Consider the following 14,644-nt stretch of genomic DNA (forward strand, 5'->3'; position numbering starts at 1 on the left):
TGATGCAGGAGGTAAAATACATTTTTATGCAATTTCATGTTTCAGCAAAAAGCTGCATGATGAAATCTCTATAAGTCGTTTAAGTAAAAACACTATCAATCGCTATTACTATTATTTTTCCCACAGCTCCTTGTTGTCATGTGAAAAAAACACTGTTTAATATCGACAGTGAGTTAGTGTCTCAGCATTTGGAGACTCCTGCTGGTGAAGCTAAGACCTACATTGTGACCAGCTGCAGCAGACACACACACACAAGTAAGTAAATTTAAGTCATAGCTATTTAAAATACAAAAAACAAACAAAAATATGTTACACAGGGAACGGGTGCATGGACTTGCTAAGTCTCAGTGTAAACATGGAAATGTCTTTATAAAGTAATTTCATTATACTTTTTTTTTATTTGAAAAGTTGTGTGATAATACTGCACAGTCAAAATAGTTGAAAAACAAACTTGTAGGTTGGAAGTAATATTTTAAAGTTCCACTGTAAGGCTATCCCAAATATAACAGTTATCAGTGTGAATTTAGTTATATTTAATGCTGTTTCGTATAATTTGTCAAATCAAAATTTTAGAAATTTACATTCATGGTACAGATAATGATAAAATTACTATTACCTATCCATCCATCTATCCATTCTCCTCGGCTAGTTGTTTAGTTTAATCTGTACAGTAGATAGCGCTTTTGAAGAATCTTAAAAATAGAGTTAGCCAATTTTGAAACAGGATCTCTTTCCAGGCGAGTTTACTATCTGAACAACATACTGGAATATAACTTGAGTATTTGTAGATCAGCAGCATAGTATGTCTAGAAAAGAAAGACACTGTAGATTAGCAATATTTAAACAAGACGATACCCCTAAAATGAACATATCAAAACATCACTAAAATTAAGAAACTAAACTTAAAGAAACACTTTAATAGCTTTTATTTGTTTTTTTAAAGCTTTTATAATACAAAACAAATCACAGTGATGAATACTTTCCATAAACAACAAAGTAACTAAACATTGTTTAAACTAAGTATGAAAGACTAATTCGATGATTTTAATTTCTAGGAAAACATATATGTATATTTATATACACGATTAAAAAAAACCTCCAAATGTGTAGTACACACTTAAACAATGATATGGTATATTTGCAGTATACCTATGTATATATATGAAAGCTATAAGACTACCACAGGAAGTGGTCGTTTTATGCGAACGATGTTATTAGATTTGTATGTGTAAGAAACATAGTCATTAAGATGGTTACAGAAATAACAAAATTTTTTATATCAACAGGGAGGCACCTGGTGAGTGTATTGGAGGACTTGAACTTGGAGCGGTACTACAGGGAGAAACAATCACGTAGCAAATTACTTGAGATTGATGAGCAGATGATTAATGATGAACCTGCCAAGTATAAATCAGACCTCCCATGGTATTTTCTAAAGGAACTGATGATGGTTAATGTCACAGCTAGAAATAGGATAAAACTTAATGATCAATCATTGATCACAGACATGCCAAACCCACTCGATATAATCACTGCTCTCTTTCTGTGTTCTGATGGTTTTGTACAGCAGGAAATGGCACTCAAAATGTCCATGTGTCAGTTCTCTGTTCCTCTGCTGCTTCCCAATTGTGACACCAATCAGTGCACACTCATGCTGTGGGCCATGAGAGACATTGTTAAAAAGTACAGACCTCAGTCTCTGTCAGAATCCAAGGGCTTCATTGAAGAAAGAATCGTTCTGTCTGAACTTCCAATGATCTCTTTTGTCAGACTGGGTGAGTGCTCTTTATCCAAGTCAGAGATTCTCAATAAGCTTTTGAGCAATTCTCAGCAGTACCATGACACCTTTGTTCACCGCAACATGGAGTGTGGTGACAGTCCAAGAGCAATATCCAACGGACTGACTGAAATTACTTGGTATCTTCCTTGTGGAAACACAAACATTGATATTTTCAGTCAGCCAGTGGCTATAGCTAACCTTCGTGGGGACATTGAATCTTTTGAAACACAATACTCCTTTCTGTGCCAGACATCTGCAGCAGTTTTTGTGTTCTTCGGTGATTTGGATGAGTCTGAGCGCAGTCTACTCACTAACATAAACCAAAAGACACAGATCTTCTTGGTTGGTAATGGTGAAAGTAATAACGAGGTTTTAAGAACAGTAGCAAACAAATTGGGCTTGAGTAACAACAACATCATAACTAAGAAGAAACAGAAAAATGATGCAGATTTTGTACAAACTTTGAGAAAAAAAGTCAGAGATGTGGTGAAGAACTCAAAGATTAAGATGACAATAGAGCACATGGCAGACATTGCCTATAAACTGGGAATCCTGGTTGATGAAGACTCTCCAGAGTGCCAGACTGCAAAGACAAATGCAGAAGCCATCACTGCTGAAATTCAAGACATCCATAGATTCAAAGAAGATCAGCTTCCACGACAAGGTGAAATATGGAAAGAACTGACCTGCTTAGAGAAGGAAGAATTTCGACTTCAACATATCGGGTCTAGAAATATTGAAGATTACAGAAGCGAACTTCTGTTACAGAAAAAAGAACTGCGGAAAAAACAGAACTCTTATGACATGTCGACAGCTATGACATGCTTCATCAATGCAATATCAAGCCCAGGAACAGAGAGGTTTTATTTCCTGAAGTTGATGCAAATGAACCTGGATAACGTGTCTCGTATAAAACTGTCTGAACTTCAGGAGAAATATAAAGAAAAATGCAAGAACTCTGAGAACAAAGAAGAGATCAGGGAAATTGACAGACAAATTTCCAACAGCTCACTGGGGACTGAACACTTCTTCCGTGAAATGGGTCAGATCTATGAAGCCTCACTGTCCCTTCCACAAACAGATCCAGCACGTCAACAGCTGCAGCATCTGCCCAAACTGTGTGCAGAGTTGTTGCTTGATGGATTTCCTCTTGAGCTTGTAGATGGAGATGCATCCAACATCCCTCTCAGATGGGTGAGTGATGTTCTCTCTCAGCTCAGTGACTTGGTGTCTCCAAACAGAAAGATCCTGGTAGTCACAGTTCTTGGAGTTCAGGGCACAGGAAAGTCCACTCTCCTTAACACCATGTTTGGAGTGCAGTTTGCAGTCAGCAGTGGTCGATGTACTCGAGGTGCTTTTATGTCGCTCATCAAAATCAATGAAGACATGAAAAAAGTCCTAAACTGTGACTTCATGCTGATCATTGACACTGAGGGGTTGAAGTCACCAGAACTTGCACAACTGGACAACAGCTATGAGCACGACAATGAGCTTGCTACACTTGTTGTGGGGCTGAGTGATGTCACCATTGTTAATATTGCAATGGAGAATTCAACTGAAATGAAGGACATCCTACAAACAGTTGTGCATGCTTTTCTCAGGATGAAGGAGGTGGGCAAAAAGCCGAAATGTGTGTTTGTTCACCAGAATGTGTCCGATGTTTCAGCCCATGAGAAGAACTTACGAGACAGGAAACTGCTCCTGGAACAGTTAAATGAGATGACCCAGGCAGCAGCCAAAATGGAAAAGAAAGAGGAGAACAAGAGCTTCACTGATGTGATGGAGTACAGTCCAGACACTGGGAACTGGTACATTCCTGGACTCTGGAATGGAAACCCACCAATGGCACCAGTCAATGCAGGCTACAGTGAGGCTGTATATGAGCTCAAGAAACACATCATCCAACTGCTGGGAAACTGTGAGTCATCGGCCAAGGATATCTTGGATTTTAAAGAGTGGATGTCAAACCTATGGAATGCAGTAAAGCACGAAAGCTTCATCTTCAGCTTCAGAAACAATCTCGTAGCTGATTTATACATGAGACTCTGCACAGAATTCAACAAATGGGAGTGGGAATTCAAAAAAGAGATGTACACCTTTGTAACAAACGCAGAAAGAAGAATTTCCAATTTTGGTACAGTTGCTGTAAAATCTGAATCTTCTGACATCAATAAATTTCTCAAACGTTTGAAAATTGAAGCCTCCACAGTGCTGTCCACATGGGAGACAAGACTTCTAGAAAATCTGAGACAATATTTTAAGAAAACAGACGGTCATGGATATCTTGTCGAAGGATATAAAGAGGAATTCTCAAGCAATGCAAAGAGCCTTCGGCGTGAAATGGAAAGGAGTGTTTTTAATCAGCTCACAGCAGCAGCAGAAATCACACAGGAAATGATAGAGATTGATCGAATCAAAGAGAATCACATAAAAGAGATTGAAAATGCAGTTTGGGGACTGATTAATGAGTGTTGGAAAAATAATGCTCTGATGGGAGAGACAGAACTTGAAAATAAGTTTCTCAAGATGTGGTGTGAAACACTGAAGAAACTTCCTTGTTCTGAAAAGCAAGCTAAGCAAATCTTTACCAATGCATCATCTTATCTGAGAGAAAGCCTGAAACATAAAGGGGACGTTTCACTTGAACTCTTAGAAAAAAGGCTGGAAGATTGTGGTTTGGTACCTTTCAGATATACAGCTGAAAGATACTCAAATAGAGTTGAGGAAGTAGGTATGTTTTTTGACATTCAAGATTACATAATGGCTGCACAAAAACTGGCTGACAGCATCATAGATGTTTGCACTCAATTTGTGAGAGAAAAAGTGAGAAGGAAAAAAATGTACTGTGACACATACATCAAGGAGATCCTACACATCACTGATGAGAACCTTGAGAAAAACCAAGAGGTCAAGGCAGACATTATGTTTGAAGTTTTTCTAAAACAGCACGTCTGTGGAATTGCAGCCAGAGAGTTTAAGAAAGTGCATGAAGAAAATGATCCCTACAGATGTTTGATTAAGAACAAGGACAGGTTTTGTGATGATTTCAAACATGTGGTTAATAAAGAAGACCAATGCCAAAAGAAAGCAGAAGAATTCACCAACCAGTGCTTGAAGCCTGCTGTTCAAGACTTTATCAATCAGGCCCTGGGTCCTAAAATCATTGATGAAATGAAGACATGTGAGCAGTTTAGCACACGAATGTCCTTCCAGTGTTCAATCTTACTGGATCTGCTTTCGAAGGAGGATTTTAAAAACTACCAGAGATATATTTTCTCATATCAGGATTATGTCAAGACATGGATACTCAACCAAATAGTGGAGCACTTCTCAACTGTGACAACAATATCTGAGTTTGAGGACCAACATCTTCAGTCATGTATCAGAAGCATAAAAGATGCCATCAACAAGGCAAAAACAGGAAAGAGTGATAATGTGAAGACATTTGTTGAAGATATTTGTAAAGAACTTGGTGATACACTGGTCATTTCCAAAGATGCTCTTGGTGCTTTCATGTTTTTGAACAATGCTGACAAGAAACAGTTTGCTGACTGGCTCACAGTGTTTGTGAACGAAATGTACCAAGATCTGAGAAAAGAGTTTCAAACATTGAACTTTGAAGTGAAACTACAGCAGCTCCATGTGCATCCTGAGAATGAGCTTTTCAACAAACTGGTTGGTTGTGGCAAACAGTGTCCATTCTGCAAAGTTGTCTGTGATGCAGGAGTAGAAAAGCATACTGAGCATTTTGCTGCAGTGCATAGGCCACAGGGTCTGGGTAAATACACTTGGCATGTAACAAAGAAACTTGTCACTAACATATGCTCTTCCTCTGTGATCAGTGAGCAGTGTTTTAGCTGCATTGATACAAATGGTAGATGGCACCCTTACAAGAAATATAAGGAAATTTACCCAGGCTGGAAAATCCCTCCAGATTCGAGCCTTGAGGCATCGGACTACTGGAAATATGTAATGGCAAAGTACAACACGGACCTTGCCAAAGAATATAATGCAAACCCTGCTGATATTCCTGAAAGTTGGAATGACATCACAAAAGAACAGGCAGAAAAAAGCCTCAAGAAATCATTTAACATCAAGTAACAACTTACATACCTTCTCATTTTTGTTCTTGTGTACAGAAGAACACATCCCAGATATTGTAATTTTTGTTTTTGTGAGATAGAAAGAAAAACTAGTATTTCATAAGACAAACCTTAAAATATTTTAACACCCACATACATATTAAACAATATGATTTAAAGCAAGTTTTTTTAAAGAAGTTTTTGGTTACTTTTACCTCTGTTTGAAAAATAATCTGGTCACAGGTTTTTTGCACTTTTATTAAATTAATTCAATTAAAATTAAATTAATTCAAGTAATTATATTAAAACTAAAAAAAATCTCAAGCTAATCACTAGCTCATGTACATTCACACATGCATATGAACATCCTTTTGCTTTGTTTCAGATAATCACTATGTGTGTTATAGATGACTCAGTCTCCATTCTTTTAATAGGACAGTCAAAATGAAACTGCTAACAGTGCTGTATCTGGGGGATCTGATGTAAAATATTTACATGTTTGAGGTTTTTGAAGCAGATCTGAGTATATGCTAAGTATTTGACTTTGTTATTCTGTATTTAAAGTTATCTTTTCCTTCTCTGACATATGTAATCTTATATGTATCTATATGTATTTTTTAAATGTTTTAATGGAACATTCATTGTATATCTGGCATGATCTGCAGCGTTAAACTTCGGTCAGTGTTAAGTTAAAATGACCTCAGTGATGTGGATTTAAAATTGTCTTTCTGTCCATAGAATGTTAATCAACAGATCTCGAAATTATGTTAGTGATGTATTATTGCCTTCATATTTAATGTGGTGGGAGAATTAAATTAATTAATTCAGACAAACTGTGTGGCCAAAGACTCATTAGTGTTTCCACATTTGTCTGATCCAGTCCACTGAGATGGGTCTGATGGGCTTGGTTGAACAGACCAAGAGGTAAAATGAGTTTAGAAGGCCAAGAGGAGTTATTAAGAGTAAAAAAAATCATTTTGCAACCACGAAAATGTAAAAACAAGATCAGAGTTAAGACAAAAACTGATTGCACAAAACACGGACTTCAGTATCCTTTAGTACAAACTGTTTGTAGTAGTAGTGATTGTCTACTTCAGTTTTTAAGTTAAAGACAGCAAAGTGGGCAGAGTTTGAAAAAATATATATAAATAAGACAGACGATGAAGAAATGATAGATAACTGGAACAGTATACTAACAGAAGATGTGCCATAAATTGATTAGGATCTGGCCACAGGAGTGAAAATTTTACAGATTTATTGCACCCACAGATGGTTAAACAGCCAATAAAGATTGCATAGACAATAGACAAGTCTTCTTGGAGTTTGGACAAACAAGGGAGAGGGAGTGTTTCCAGACACATCTTTTCTCCACTTATTTCTTCACAGGGACAGTCTGTCAGGTGAGACAAGGGTAAGTCAAAAAGCACAAAATGGGGTTCTTCACAAAATAACAACCACCACACATGATGAGCTAAGCTACACTACCACCATTCAGTGCAACAGTCTGTTGACTATTTCTTATTTCGGTTTGGCAAGCAAGATGAATCAATGGCGATTTGCTGCCATCTAGCACTTGTTATTTCCTAAGTCAGGCTTCTGATTAAACTTGATGTATAATATCAGTTTCAGATCTCTATATTACATGAAAAGCAAAAGACCATATCTGAATCCAGGAGGGGGCCTAAGGGTGCATCTTACGCCATCTTACAATGCTGTGATTATAAGATAGCGAAAGCCACTCCAACTCTCTGTGAATGGTACTCATGGCCATTGATCAGTGGTTGTTGATCAATGGTCATGATCATTTGCATATTAACGATCGAGGAACTGACCTCATAGCCCGCTGTTCAATCAGTGGGCTGCTTTCAGTTTTTGTGCAAATGTAGTGTTTATAAGGTTGGTGAAACCTGCAGTCAGCTGAGACTGAAGAAGTCACTTGGATGAGTGACAAAATGTTTGTCCCATTGAAAATGCTACTTCCAGATGAACAGAATAAACCTTTTGGGACCATTAGCTACAGTTTCTCTGTTTTAGTCCAGAAATCCAGGTTTGGAAGTGTGTACATATTGAAGATAGTTTCTCTTTCTATCCTCTGTGATGGAAATACTTCCTGACTGCCTGACTGTTTCAATGCTCTCACAGCCAAATTTGTCACCTGGACATTTTTCTAATCTAATCTAATCTTCTCACTGTATTAACAAGTATGCCCTTTTTTAATTATTTCCCACAAGCTTTGCCATTTTTCATTGGTTGATTTATTTTTGACTTTTTATGCAATCGGGTGTACCATACAGTAAATGAAGTCCTATCCTGTTCCCTACTGCATTTTTAGCCAAACAATCCGCTCCTTTATTGCCTTCCAATCCATGAGTCAGATTGAACCCAGATAAATCCATTTCCCACTTCCACCCCGCTCTGTCTATTCTGTATAATGTTTCATATGTCTCTGATAGCAGGTCAGGTCTGGATTTGAAATTCTATTCCTTAATTGCTAACAGTATTTTTTGAATGATTTTGCTATTGGTCTTCAACCCACCAACCCAACTGTGATCAACTCTGCTCTAAAGAATGACATGATCTCTGCGAGCCTTTAACTTGAGGTATGTATACACTAAGGATGGGAATTTGAAACTGGTTCTCAGTAGTCCAATTCTATTGGAAGAAAAGGGAGAAAGCACAATGGTAAAGTGAAAACTTCATCCAGTACAGAAACAGCTGCATTATGCTGCTAACAAAAGTTTGTCTCTTCACAAGAACCTGCACAGACAGCATGTTAACACTAAGCTAGCCAAGAAAGAACTCAGCGTGGAAGCTGAATGACTTCAGCACCGCAGCCACACCCTGAATCAGGTAGCAAGCTGATAAGCAGTCAGGCTGCAGCCTTCATTTCTACCTGTTCATGTGTCTACAGTAGAATCACAGTGACGATCGCTTTTTGTCTTTTTGTGCTTATTTTCCTTTTTGGTTTGTGTTTTCAGTTTTGTGAACGATACGTTTGAGTCCTCATTAGGATAGGGATTTGTGTTGGTGTGTAGGGCTGTAACTTATAGGTTCATTTTGTTTAACTGTAATTATGAGACAGTGTGTTTCAGCTTTTTTACAGAGTAATATGAAAGTAATGTAATGATCAGTATGATGACTTACTTTCTTCATGGAATAATTAAGCACCCTATTACTATTACAATTTAAATAGTAATGCAGTTTTATTATAATTAAAACTCCATTCCTTTAATGAAATGTGTTCTGTGTAATATGTTAAGTAATTACTTTTTCTGAGTAATAACCCTAACACCAATCACAAGCAGAGCCAGTGAGAATCGACATATATATATATATAGAATAGAATAGAATTCAACTTTATTGTCATTGCACATGTTACAAGTACAAGGAAACGAAATGTAATCTTCATCCATCCAGAAAGTGCTTTGGCAATAATATAGATATATTACAAAAATGGGTCTATTATAGGAATGAAGGTATACACCTGGAACAAAACAAAGAAACTGGTACTGACATATGCTCTTCTCTCATGATCAGTAACGGCCGTTTTAGATGCAGTGCTACAAAAAGCACCCTTACAAGTGTTACAAAGAAATTTATCCGGACTGTAAAATCCCTCCAGATTCGAGCCTTGAGGCATCAGACTACTGGAAATATGTAATGGCAAAGTAAAACAAAGACTTTGCCAAAGAATATAAGGCAGAACCTGCTGATATTCCTGAAACTTTGAATGTCATCACAAAAGAGCAGGCAGAAAAAAGCCTCAAAAAACATCAAGTAACAACTTATATTCCTCCTCACCTTCTTCTTATGTACAAAAGAACATATTCCAGATATCATGTCATATCATTTAGTTTTAGTTTTTGTCATATAGAAGAAAAACTAATATTTCATAGACAAACTTTAATACATTTCTCATGCACTTTAATGACTATCATTTAAAATAAGCTTTAAAAGTGCAGTTATTCAGGTTTCTTTTATGTGTGTTTGCTTTTACTCAAGAATTTTTTAGTAACTGATTCAAGTAATTATAATAAAATTGAAGAAAATATATAAGGCTATTCACAAGCTTATTGACAGATGTACATGAGCTTATTTTTGCTTTGTCAGATAATAATTATGTTTGTTATAGATGACTGATTTATTTGTTATTTGTTTTAATAGGACAGTTAATTAAAAAGAAGTCCATACAAATTTTCTGTTGCTGAGGGATCTGATGGCAAGTATTTACATCTTTAGCATTTTAAACAATCATATATGTTTGTTTTTTTTTAAAGTATGTGACTTTCTTACTCAGTATTTAGAATTTACTTTTCTTTCACTTGCATATGTGATCTTACATATTTTCCCTTTTTAAATGTTTTACAGGATCATTTTATATCTGTATGGTCCACAGAGTTACATTTTCTCTTATGTTAAATCACTGAATTGTAACCTTGGTTACCTCAAGGTACCTTTTTATAATTTTCCCATAGATTTTGCCATTTTCATTTTGTAATTTATTTACTTGTGATTGGTGTTAGGGTTATTACTCAGAAAAAGTAATTACTAATTCCATGCATTCTGCTGGCCCATACTGCAAATAAAATCCTCTTCTGTGCTCATGTACTGAATTTTTGACTAAATAATCAGCTCCTTTATTGCCTTCAAATCCTGCGTGTGATGGAACCCATATATTCTGATTTCTTTCTCTTGCTTGCATAAGTTAACTTTGGAATGCACATCAGCCATGATGTGCAATTAACCAGCAGACTGGCCACACATTAAAGTTCACAACTGCTCACATATGTTTTGAAATTCCTTGCTGATCTCACATATTTCCAGTGTTGGCTAAACAGGGTTTAAATTTGAATAATTTCATTCTGTCCTTTTATTTGTATTAAGTACTTCAGTTTAAGTTTATTTATTTTCTTCTTCTTCTTCTTCTTTTTTTTTGCAATTTCACCCATATCTAGTAAAAGGGACTGGCCCTTACAGAATTTTTAATTTGGGTGATAAAAAATGCTACTTGTAGACCTTTTGACTGAAAGCTCTACAAGCTTCTTGAAGGGGCAGCTGGTCCATATGCCATACAACCAGGGGCGATTTTAGCCCAGTTTTGGAGGTGCTTCAGCACCCCCAAAATTAATCAAAGCACCCCCAAAGATGTCTTACTTTTTTTGAAAATATTTGCTGTTTGTGGGACATACTACTAAAAATATAAAAAGCATACAGTACTTAATTGAGATGGAACATTTTAACAACAAAAGTATAGATAACCCCTCCCAAAATGGTTTGTTCCAGCTCGGCTCTCTCCTACTTGCTTTAGCACCGTTGCTGCCAGAGCGATGGTGGCTGAGACGCAGCGGAGCAGAGGTGGAAGTGCCTGGCTTAAAACAGGACATATTAGCTGCATTTAACTTTCAGTTACTCTTTATATAGTTAGGTAGGAGTCAGACCATGTTTCTTTTTAACTAAAAAACATTACACCAGGTAACCTGCTGTGTTGAAAATAGGGCTGCCATGATTAGTCGACTAGTCACGATTACGTCGACTATCAAAATCATCGACGACTGATTTAATAGTCGATGCATCGTTTGAAGCTTTGTAAGATCACAAAAGACGGCAGCACTGCATGTACAAGGATGCCAGCTGCCGTTAAACCCCGAAGAAGAAGAAGGAGCTGTGTCCCAGAATTCATAGCGCAGCCCAACTCAGTTTCCAACAATGGCGGCAGCTAGTTAGTTTTAATATTACTCTTATTATTCTTTCTGGGTCACAAAATAAACGTTTAGCATATTTTCAGGCGAGAATGTAGCTGTGTAAACCTCAAATATCTGCTCAGTTTATCAAGACACCACATATTTTCAAAAGCGCTCCGACGTTTTCAGAGACGTCTGTTACCCACTAGCTTGATAGCTAGCTGAGGGCAAGGCTCTCTAGAGCCCGTGAGAACACCGGACTCCGGCAAATCGCTTTCAAACCCACTGCGGTCTTTCGCTACTCAGGTTAAACATATATAAGTCACTTAGATAACTTAAAAATGTTATTGTTTGGCTTTTTTTAGTATTTTATTTGTTCCTGAGTAAATCGGTTAGGCTGAGATTAAAGTTATAGTTTTTACACAGCTGAATAAATGTCATGCAGACAGCTGATTATCAGAAGTGTGAGATGCTCGAGAATATACTCCGGTGTCCCGTTATATTTTAGATAACAATAAGTTTATTAAACTTCACCGAAACAATCTGCAAATTTCATTCAAATTTAATAAACTATCATCTTGTCTTTATTTTTAGTTAGCACATACCTTAAACACTTAAAGCTGTAAGCTAATGATAGTTATATGAGAGCAGATGCATGCTGGTGCAATAAGCTGTACGCTGTACGTCCAATGGATGATGATCTGATTAGTCGACTAATTGCAAAAATAATCGGTGACTAGTCGACTATCAAAATAATTGTTTGTGGCAGCCCTAGTTGAAAACGTGTTTTCCGACGATGTTTGCTCTGTAGTAAAATTAGCGATATTTGACTGCCCTGTTGATCTCATTGAAATGTATACAGCCTATTTAAAATCTAAAACTTAACATTGTCCGTTGCCTGCTGTTGTTACCACTGTCCTGTTTGAAATGTAATGAGAGAAACTGGTTATTTTGCCATATGTGCCGATATTGAACCCAAGGTACTAACTAGCTAACTGACTGGATGCCCATTAACCTTATAACTCCTGTTGTGTGTGTGTGTGTGTGTGTGTGTGTGTGTGTGTGTGTGTGTGTGTGTGTGTGTGTGTGTGTGTGTACAGATTGTCAGTCCAAAGAGGGAGAGAGGAAAGAGGGGAACATGAGGACAAAGTACAAGATCAGGATGTACCAGGTAAGAAAACAGACAGGGAGTACTAACAGGCAAAACAGTAACTGTTTAACTGTCAAAGAAAAAGAAAGACAAACAACTAGTACAAACAACTCATACAATCTGGAAGTTGTGTTCTCCCTATATTAAAGCTGCTATACAGAATCTGCAAAACAAACTGGGTTGTCAGCCCTGGCACTGCATTACCATATTGAGCTTCAGTCAGAGGAAGTCACGGTTGCCAAAGACTTTATAAAGCTCAAGAGTGAGGCTGGTGCCATTCCAGATATGTTAACATTGTACAATCTTCTGGATAATCAGATCTTCCCCAAACTGAAAACTGTTATTCAGGTTGCCCTAACAAACCCAGTTAGCAGCTGTAGCTGTGAGAGGTCTTTTAGTGTCTTGAGTCAGCTCCATACCTGGCTGAGAAGGACCATGGGTCAAAGCAGACTCCAGCACCTGGCTGTGATGTCAGTTGAGAAAGAGATGCGTGAGAGACTTGACCACCAAAATGTGATAGACAGATTTACCAACATCAAGGTGAGGCAACATGTTAAAAGAAAAGAAAAAATCTGCAGAGCCATAGTAGTATCTGCAGTAAAGATATTTTCATACATTGTATACATTGTACCAAAGGCCAAGTGTCTCCATTTTCTAATAATATTTTGTATATTTCAAGGACTCTTCTATTTTTGGAGTGTATTTTTTATGTATCTGTATTGTATTATACATACACTTTAGAAGTGAATCTCTGTCCAAAAAATGCACACAGTTTACTTTTTACTCACTATGAGCATCTTTTATCATTTTTCCCCAGTAATTAAGGTTAGGATATGTATTTTTTTTTTTATTCCAATCCATTCTTCTTTGGCAGCATTTTAATAACCTTGATCAGATTTGATGGTTTTGTTACAGACTTTTCAAAAAGGTGTTTTGCTATTCTTTCAAAAATGTGGGGATTAAATTGTGTTAAAATGTACAAAACAGTGATGTCATGTTTTGTGACGAGGACCCAGGCACAGAGAGACTTGATGAATTTAAGAAACTTATGATTTAATAAAGAAATTTGCAGACTTGAACAGAGAGGGTAAAATTATGATGACTGATAATGGAGATGAAGACAACAGACGATGAGGACAGGGAGGAACAGGGGTTTAAATGCACCAAGGAGGCAGTCAGACAGAACTCTGGAAAACTGGAGGCATTTAGGGATGCAGGGACTGACAGAGATGGGGAAGAAGTCTCATTGTGATGAGTAAAGTTTACCTTGCCTGGATGGGCAGCTCTCTGGGTGCTCAGCACCCCCAAAGCTCTGATCCTAGAATCGCCCCTGCATACAACCATTGTGAATGATAGATTTTATCTTTATGTTAGCTCTATATATCATTACCAATAACTCTGTATTGGTACCCCCATTCAGATCCTTCCAATAGTAGGGTGTGTGATTTCCTTGGAAATGAAAGTGAAACTACAACCTAACCTTATTGAGATAAAACAATGAAAATTTGCAGTAGTTTTGGTTTTGTTTTCTTGCAAGCTTATTAATCATGCACTGTTCCTAGGAAAAAAAAGTTAAAGTAACTATCCTCAGAGATGATTGCTCCAAATGCACAGAAAAAACATAACATATGTTAGCTTAATTGGTTAAAATTCATTTACCACTTTAGGGAGTACTTCATGCAAGACCCAACAAGTCAAAATTAATGGCCAAAGCCATCATCATGAGATTCAAAGCCAGATTTAAAAATGGTATGCACCAGCGCAAAAACCCAGCTCAGAAATGAATGCAGCAAGTGTGAACGCAGGTTTTACATGTGTTTCTCTCTGAAAACAGTAAGGCAGTTCAGATAAATTAACAAAAGCTGGAGAAGAAAATCAATATGGTTTTATATAAAGGTCAACGTGTCTGTTAGTTGTTGGTGTGATGTGAAAGATCATGAGGAGACTTATC

At 37.0% G+C, this 14,644-nt stretch overlaps 1 protein-coding gene and 1 long non-coding RNA gene across 3 annotated transcripts; both read left to right on the plus strand.

Moving 5' to 3' along the window:
* The first annotated feature begins 1,286 nt into the window (after nucleotides 1-1,286).
* LOC146523207 (up-regulator of cell proliferation-like) lies at nucleotides 1,287-5,980 on the plus strand. The gene has a single exon (XM_085136805.1). It carries the CDS (start codon nucleotides 1,382-1,384, stop codon nucleotides 5,879-5,881), a length of 4,500 nt encoding a protein of 1,499 aa, XP_084992931.1. The 5' UTR covers nucleotides 1,287-1,381; the 3' UTR covers nucleotides 5,882-5,980.
* Nucleotides 5,981-10,936: 4,956 nt separating this feature from the next.
* On the plus strand, nucleotides 10,937-13,758 carry LOC146523208 (uncharacterized). Of its 2 annotated transcripts, none has more exons than XR_014870031.1 (2): nucleotides 10,937-12,609; nucleotides 12,644-13,758. It is a non-coding gene; the product is annotated as an uncharacterized LOC146523208 (long non-coding RNA). The 2 variants fall into 2 exon arrangements; XR_014870032.1 differs by having other exon boundaries at nucleotides 10,937-11,849.
* The last annotated feature ends 886 nt before the right edge of the window (nucleotides 13,759-14,644 follow it).

The sequence above is a fragment of the Neolamprologus multifasciatus genome, chromosome 3 (genome assembly GCF_963576455.1).
Source record: "Neolamprologus multifasciatus chromosome 3, fNeoMul1.2, whole genome shotgun sequence".
Taxonomy (NCBI): Eukaryota; Metazoa; Chordata; class Actinopteri; order Cichliformes; family Cichlidae; genus Neolamprologus; species Neolamprologus multifasciatus.

Bases quoted from the DNA above. Each gene is read 5' to 3' on its own strand.
- LOC146523207 (XM_085136805.1), top strand. From the start codon at position 1,382: ATGATTAATGATGAACCTGCCAAGTATAAATCAGACCTCCCATGGTAT.